General features: G+C 32.7%; 1 protein-coding gene across 5 annotated transcripts in view; it reads right to left on the bottom strand.

Annotated features, from left to right (window-relative positions):
• Positions 1 to 857: 857 nt before the first annotated feature.
• The window catches only part of LOC113554430 (probable G-protein coupled receptor Mth-like 3), a 37,765-nt gene continuing 29,876 nt past the window's right edge, over positions 858 to 8,746 (bottom strand). For 4 of the 5 annotated variants that reach the window (XM_026958273.1, XM_026958271.1, XM_026958274.1 and 1 more), the window contains one exon: positions 858 to 4,981. In XM_026958273.1, coding sequence (XP_026814074.1) covers positions 4,540 to 4,981 — 442 coding nt within the window. In that variant the 3' untranslated portion in view covers positions 858 to 4,539. Of the gene's footprint in view, positions 4,982 to 5,996; positions 6,078 to 8,746 lie in introns of those variants that run through there. The other variant, XM_026958275.1, reaches the window with a different exon arrangement.

The raw sequence follows: 8,746 nt of genomic DNA, 5'->3' as shown, positions 1-8,746 counted from the left end.
TTATATATAGTCTCATTATTTGTTGAAAGTCAAAAAAATCAATTTACCCGAGATCAACATTATATATGTTTAGGTAAGTGAACGTGATGGCTGATTATGAAGTGGGACGACTAGACAGCGTCTAAAAGATAATATATAGACATATTAACCCGTCGTACGGCTCACGGATTTACATGTCTCATTTACGCGCATGGGGTAAAAATTTACCCCTCAAAGATAGCTAGTTATTATTTTATAGTTAGTATATAACTGTTTTCGGTAATAGTAACTTGAAAACATTTTATTTTACATTTCTCAATAGTGTATAAAATATGTTGGCGGTATACAAAGAGAGTTTACATTATACACAGTGATTATAAAAACATTTTTTTTTTTTTTTTTATAGAATATTTCGTATAATTGTAATAAATCAAAAAACTCGGGTAATAACAGTTAATAGCTGTCGTCATAATTACATAATAATAATATTTACAATTTAGAAGGTCACATAAAGAAATAAAATTATGCACTTGCGTAACAATCTGGACACACGCTAATTAGGTGGTCCCGACTTATAAGTCTTATACGCGTTGTACAGACTTTTGTTGTTTTTCTGTCTTTTGATCTTTCACAGAATGAACATCAACCACTTGCCTTTACTTGAAATTCTTGAAGTGGTTGAACATTGAAATATTTTCTAATTGACGACAGATATAAGACATATTTATAATGTGTATAATATTATAATGATACAATATAGCACGACAATATAATGATTATAATGGTTAAGATATTTTATACAAAAAAAAGTGTTTATGCGATGTATTATAAATATTATCAATTGTTCAAGTATAATAATAATAATAATAAATTATAATATTATTTATTATAATAATTTACAGAAGTAGTTATGTACCTATATGAAGGTATAACCATAACGTATTATCTATTTTATTCGTATTATTATAAAATGAAACTTTTTTTGTGGTGACGATTGGTCACGCGGGAGACAGAACTAAGCGGTAAAACTGACTCAATTCGGTATAGACATAATGTAATATTCGTTTAGCCATACACAATAAGTAAATTCTATATGCGACTGATAATCTGGTATTCCGAGAATAACAATTACAATTGTATCTGATGAGGTACTTCTCCAATAACGAGGGTCGAACCACATGACAAGTCTCTGACATTTATAATCATATGCGATAATAGGAGAAAAAAATCAATGAGATTCTTTCATTATCCTGTTGTCAGATCATATACAAGTATATCCCATTAGTTTTTATATTACTACGGTTCAGTAATTTATTTTACTGTTTTTTTTTTCAACAATAATCATAACCTATTGACGTTGATAATGAATCATTAGATATGTGTATACAGATAATGGACATTCTTGACGTGGGAATATCGTTATTTGAGGCTTCCTATAATATACTTAATATTCAATATTCATATGATAATAATTGTCCTGGTGCATTTTCGGATAGTTTTAAATATCGATAAATTACGTATATTACGTAAACAAATGTAGGTACATATTTTCGAAATGTATAATATGATAATATCTCCTTATTTCATCGTCCGTAAAACTTTATAAAAATTTGATTTTTACTGATAAAAAAAAACATTGTATTTCCATATAATTAGTGACATGAAAAATGCCAATGGATTCATCTGCAATGTCGATTTCTCGTTATGAATGATTTAACCTATTCTAGTGAAGCGGAGCAGGACTTCAAAAATGATTGAAATTTCCAATATATTTTGATTTCCCTGTAACTTAGTGTTCTAGTCATTTCAACGCTGACATACTGCAGAGGAAACATTTAAAAGAAATATCATATATCACCTTAACATAACGCACGTAAGTTATATATTTAATTTGAAAATCGAGTTTATGCCTTAAAATGTATATGGTAGAATTAGAATTATATTTATAAAACGTAGAAAAAAAAAATCAGAAGATGATGAAATAGTTGCTACGTATTGCATCATGCTGATGTGGGCAACATGTGTCCCCGTAGAGGGTGGCCAAACAAAACATCTATTTTATAAAATATATTGAGGGTGTTTATAATACGTGCCTTTAGGTCACAATAAATGAAAAAGAGAATTGATCAACAAGTGTTGTTACAATAACACACAATACAAACGATTCATGCCTGGAACACGTCTTACCGTTGTCAAGTGTAAAATATTTACGATGTAGCAGGGGTGGTCATTTTAATGGTGTTCAGAAATCGTGTTTTAAAGATTTTCAAAAAAAAAAAAAAGTCCTTTTATACAGAATAATAATAAATCAATACATGAAAAAAGTATATGAATAGCACCATACGCACACAAGTCATACAAATCGTCGACATGGGTCGTACCGGTTCATGAACTACGTGCAGATCTTCGAAATTGGTTGGGTCGACCGTATCGTGTAGAATATTTAGAAACCTACTTGAACAAAAATAACAATAAATCGACAATACAAGGAAATGTTTGAAAAGCGCATTGTATACAATTATCGTATTAAATAAGACGCAGTAGATATTAAATATTTTATTTTAATGCCCCGACCGACCGGAGACATCGTGTAATGGTACAGGCGACAGTCGATGAGGGTCCGGTTCAGAGGGTATGAAGTGCGGAGCGGGCGGACCCACCCGACGGGCGGTTAAATACGCACGTGAATCGGGGCTGAAGAGAGAAAAAATGATTTCTTTCGCATTTTACAGAAAAAAATAAGTAACATAAGATAGCTATTTCATTTAATTATGTATTTGTATAATATACGACCTGCAGGGTCTGGTGACTGGGGTATGCGTATAGAATATAATTGGCTTCTAGGGTCAGATTATTGTAGATATAAATTAAATGTTACATTATACTGTGGAATAATCGTTGCAAGCCGTATAGTGTATACCATAAATTTCTTATGCGATGGGCGGTGGCGGTTGTAGACCTGTTTCTTCGACCCTTATCGCGTCTAACGTACCGCCCTCCTATCTGACCTATACCGATAGGTTAGGACTGTAATCGATTTTCACTAAAATTAATCCGAAATATATACAACATAATATATTACGTAGGTACTTTCTATCAACATTCGTTTGTAATATGCATCGTCTCAGGTATTGAAACTATGATGAATTGCGACTTACACCAAAAATTAAATATTTTATACGTTTATAGTACTCACATGTTTCAGTATTAGAATAGAAGATATGAAAAAAGAAAGGCTAAGAACACAGAATATATTTTGAGTGACTATTTCACTAACTTATTCGTCGAATCTCGACGTCAACGTGAATACCAACGAAACTGTTGAATACATAAAAACTCGTTTCAAATTGCAAACACAGTTTTCGACTACCTGTAATGTTAAAATTTACAAACACTATTTTTGACTACCTGCAGCGGCGCAAAGTCCAATCGCCCTCTGATCAGTGGCCACAAACTAAGATAATAGAGGGCTCGTGACCACGATTAATAACGTTTCCCTAAATCTAAAAGTATTTACATGCGAGATTCTACTGATGGATTTCACTTTTTAGCTACACGAGCACACGGCTAATGCTATACACATAATATATCTTAGCTCATGCAACTTAACTCTACCATCGTACCATAGATAGCATATATATATACACTAATAAGACAACTCTTCAATTGATATAAACGCAGTGGCGGCTCGTGTTACACAGTGCTCTGATGTGCGTAAAGACTCCAAAAAAGTATAATATATATATATATATTTATATTTGTAGTAAAACTATAACTAGTTACTATGCACAACATAGTTGGCATTTTGAAAACGATTTAAAAAAAAAAAAAGGTTGTTGCTGCTATTGGTAATGACGAAAAATGGTGTACCTGTTAACGATTTGTTGTTGTGCATTATTTAGTACATTAGTTTTGATAAGTGCGTAAAACAGTTTTATGGACAAATTACATATCTCAAAAATGTTTGTGTACCCCCTTACGCCAACTCTACGAGTCGCCACTGATACTACACGGTATAATAGGTATTTTGATCGAATATGAAGTCTACTAGTTACGATTATGGTCGTATATAATGCGGTTTATGACGAATAAAACATTTAATCAACCCGCCGTCTGCTAAAAATGTCGAATTCGATTGATTTTATTATTATTTCTTTTTTCATTATCGTTGTAATATTATAATGTATAATCTAACTATAATTTGTCATGATATTGTGTTTTTAAGTTATAGCTCTGTAATATTAGTATTATCGCAGTGTGTGATATTGTTATATCTGCAGTGGTGATGATACGACAACTTCGATCGTACGCGACCGTTTTGTGCATGGTGGTAACTAGTAGGTATATAATACATTTATAATATTATAATATTATACGCTCTTCGACCCCGTCCACGAATACGATGTATATTGTATACGTTCCATCCGTGTGTGGATGGGACACGTTCCCCCCCCCCAACAAACCAACTCCCTCCGCCCGCAAATCGTTTCGTGTCGACGAGTCATCTCTATAATAATAATAATACTATCTATAAAAGTCATATAGTTGGCGGTCGTGCCGTCACGGTCGTCCGGACGAATTCCTCCTGGCGGCCGCCGCCGTCGCCGCGACGGACGCCGAACTGCCGAACTGCGACAGCTGCAACCCGCTGGCCGTCGTGCGCGCGGACGTCGCGCCGCCGCTGTGGGTCCGCGTGCTGGCGTTGGCGGCGGTACCGAAGGTGTTGGGCTGGCACGACGACGAGAAACTCGGGTACCTGTGCGGTTCGCGGACGCCGAACGCGCGGACAAACCGTTCGCGGGCCGGTTCGGGCGCCCGGGCCAGCAGCAGGTTTAGCACCGACCGCTTCCAGCAGAATATGAAGAACACGAACACGCCGCGGAGCGAGTTGATCGCGTCCGTCGCGTACCAGTAGTAAGCGGGCGCCTCCACCGCCCACGAGATCACTTCGAAAACGAAAGTCACGCCCATCAGGCAGAACAGCTTTAAGTACAGCGACAACCTGCGAACAAGACACATGATAATATGACGATGACGAATCATAGACTTACTGCGCCTATGGGGACGCGCTTAAAGGGGAGGGGCGCGACATGGGGAGGCCTTCGGATAAATTTGTCACAGCCACCCGGTTCCGATTGATGAAAGTATTATATTTATATTTATAATTATTATATATTACATAATACTTATATTTATATGTATTATGTATAATTATTATACATGTATATTACATGTACAATACTGTATATATATATGTAAACTATTTTGGGTACTATGCGTGTTTTCCTCTTTCTGGTAAAAATATTACCTATTCAGCTGCAACGTAGGCTTTTTTAAACATTTACACTATAGTAGTATAAAAAGTTATAAGCATTTTAAAATCGTACGTTTTTCTTTTACTCGCAACGAATTTAAAATATCAAAAATACCGACGAGAACCTATCGCCCCCAAATAATATTCATGCCTTTAAATTTGGGTTTAGATCAAATTACTCTGATAATATACTAATAACAGTTTAAAATATATTATTTCGATTGTATATTCTGGTATATTATTTTGACGCGTTCAGTATTAAGCCGGAGATAAATAAACGACACAACATATTATGATGTTCAATGTCATCTTAACCTTTTAAAATATATAGGTACTTTAAAAATAAATATGTATTTTATAACAAGCAATTTTTAAAAGTATAATATTCAAAGACTGAGTTAAATCATTTCGTTTTCATTTATGAGCGTAAGGACGAACAAAAATACTAAGCCACAATAGATGGTTCGGAATGTTTTTGAAATAGCTTTTACAGGAATAACGATAAGTCCCGACGCACACACAAATCTGTGTCTCCCTATGATGCCGAATCCGAGTAATTGTTCATGGATGTTTTGTGTATTGTGTTGATGTTTCTTTGAAATGTCCACGACTAAATAAATACGAACGTATACTTGTATATAATAGATGGGACATACTTGTGTGGCGGCAGACTAAGGCCGACGCTGAGGGTAGATCGTGTTTTGTGATATTATATGCAGGACAGGTAGGTTCATGTACATTGTATACGCGTATTAATCATATTATATCCTTTTGGCGCCGATATCTAAAAGCAAGATTTGGTTTATTCCTTTTGTGTGATTGGTGTGTATGTGTGGGTACTGTATATTTTATATATTATATTATAATGTATATAACGTGTCCTACACACACATATATATATATATATATATGATCAGTTACACTATGGTTGTGTAAGTACGAATGTACTTACAACACGTACAGAGATGCCTAATTCAAATAGCTTCTATAATATTGTAATTGGCCACATAAAATACATAAAAATATTGGCTGCGTACGAACCGAGTCGCATGTAAAAACCTTTTAGTATGGATTGAGCCCTGAATTATTTTTGGTACATACTATACGATGCGTTTAGAGCGTTTTATTTTGATAACAAATTTAAACTTCGCTGTTTGTGTATATGTTTTGAATAAATAATAACTGCCGTTGTCAACGGTAAAACTTAACTTTAAAATTTTATAATAGCTGATCTTTTTTGTATTATTATTATTTTCCTTGTATTTTGGGGCGTATTGCGTGTACCAGTTACTCTACAAAAGTACCTTTTTTATACCAATTCTCCCCAAACTACCTACAGCAAAATGCACCAGTTGTCCCTTAACTAAATGTACGAGTTGCCCTCACATATTATATACATGATTATAATAGGTATATAATACCAATCCATAAAATAGAAGAGATAAGTTGGTAAATAAGTTAAATAATAATAATATTTATAATAAAAGGATAAATGCAATAATTATTAGCGGTATACAATGTAATTTTTCAAAAAAATAAAATATGTAAAATGGTAAAATAAATGATATTTTCATATAAAGATATGCAGGTATTGTATTATAATAAAAAAAGTAGTATAAAATGATCGGTGAAATTTGTAAAAATAATATGAATAATACAATAATTATAATTGTTAGCAGCGTAGGTACTATGTAATTTGTCCAAAAAGTAAAATAGTATGAATAGTATAGTAGAGTTATTATTTTTTATAATAACGACAAACAAATTTAAAAAAATCTTATCTGTTAGTATTGTTATTTTTATATTTATTAAAAAATTTCCAATTTCGGTTTTTCTTTTTATGTATGAGCGATTATTGGTGATATTGATTATGTTTCTTGGCTATTCTTGTACACTACTCATAGAAATATAAGTACTCGTTTAAATTTCTTTTAGGATATCTGTACCAGCTAGTGAGCTATTATTATTATAGTATATTCCAAGTATAAGAAATGAGTTATTAGCCACAATATTTAATACTAGCATTACATTTTTACAACAAAAACTTATCGTTAAAATAAATAAAACCAGTTTGACATTTAATGACCTTTAGGAAATTGTATTTATTCTTGCTTAGTTAGTAAAATAAATATTAACTATTAATTATTATACTATAATATTAATTTTAAACATTATATCAATTATTAGTTTCTCTTATTTGAACGTTTTGTAACGATGTTTATAATCGATAGTACAAAGTACGACAGACGTTCATCCGGTCAGATAACAAAAAAGTACCATATTGTAGTTTTCGGAGATATATATTTTTTTCTTTTAATGAAATAAATTAAAAATATATTAAGGCACAATGAAAAAATCGGAATGCTTTTTGGAGATTGCTTGTACATTTGATATACGATAACCTATTCACCACAGAATTCTTTTCTGAACACGTTTATTCGAAGCTATAATGTATTTTCTTTTATTATTATTATAATATGTTAGTTTCTTTAAAGATGTCTGTGATTAAATAAATGTAAATGTATAGGTGGGTCAAAGGTACTTAAGTGGCGACACACAGACGGGCGACAGAATGGCGAGTCGGTTTGACAAGGGTAGATAATATATTGTTATTGAGATTATAGAGGGTATATTTTTTGATGTTCGAAAGCGTCTACAACTGGTCTCATACTTGGAATAACATATTGTTTGCAGTGGCATTATCGGTATATTTTCTTAGGTTTTTGGTTTATAATAGTGTTCAAGAAACATGACCTTCGGCACAATTTACTGAAAACGTGCACGCTGAGCGAACCCTCTTTATTCTCAAACCTATTGTTACAAACACCGCCGCACTGAACACCCTGCGGACGATCGCACACATCGATACACCACGTTTTAGCCACCTGAAAGAAATATTGTAAATACGGACGAACTAAAATCGACCCGGCTTAAATCTTTACATTTATAATATACTGTGGAATAATATAATGTATTATACGACATCCAACATATGGCCGACACATGAAATGTACAACGCACAAGCAATATACTGAAAGAATATTATTTTAGGCCCGTCGTACAAGATTTTATTACAAAATTATGTAGAATAAATACAAAATATTTTTTGACATTATTATTATTATTATTATTATGTAATCGATTGAACTGAAATAATATCATTATATTTATTTTAAATAATTTATTGGGTTTTGTTTAGTATATATGCGTGTAAAATCTGGATTTTGAGTTTTGTATTCTAAATGATAACTGACATTGTCGTCCAGTTACTTAAACAGGCATATTATTATATACGATGAAGTTTGACGCGTGTGCAATTAGGCTGGTACCTACTTAAAAAACGTGTTTTAATTCGAGTATTAATAAAGTAGCGTGTAGTAAAATACACAGTGGAGTCGTTTTATGTAGTTATCAGTAAGTCAAATATGTTTTTAATAACAGTGAACAAAAAAT

Source organism: Rhopalosiphum maidis, chromosome 2 (assembly GCF_003676215.2).
Source record: "Rhopalosiphum maidis isolate BTI-1 chromosome 2, ASM367621v3, whole genome shotgun sequence".
Classification (NCBI taxonomy): Eukaryota; Metazoa; Arthropoda; class Insecta; order Hemiptera; family Aphididae; genus Rhopalosiphum; species Rhopalosiphum maidis.
Note: the sequence above shows the minus strand (reverse complement) of the source record. Positions and strands in the feature narration are given on the sequence as shown.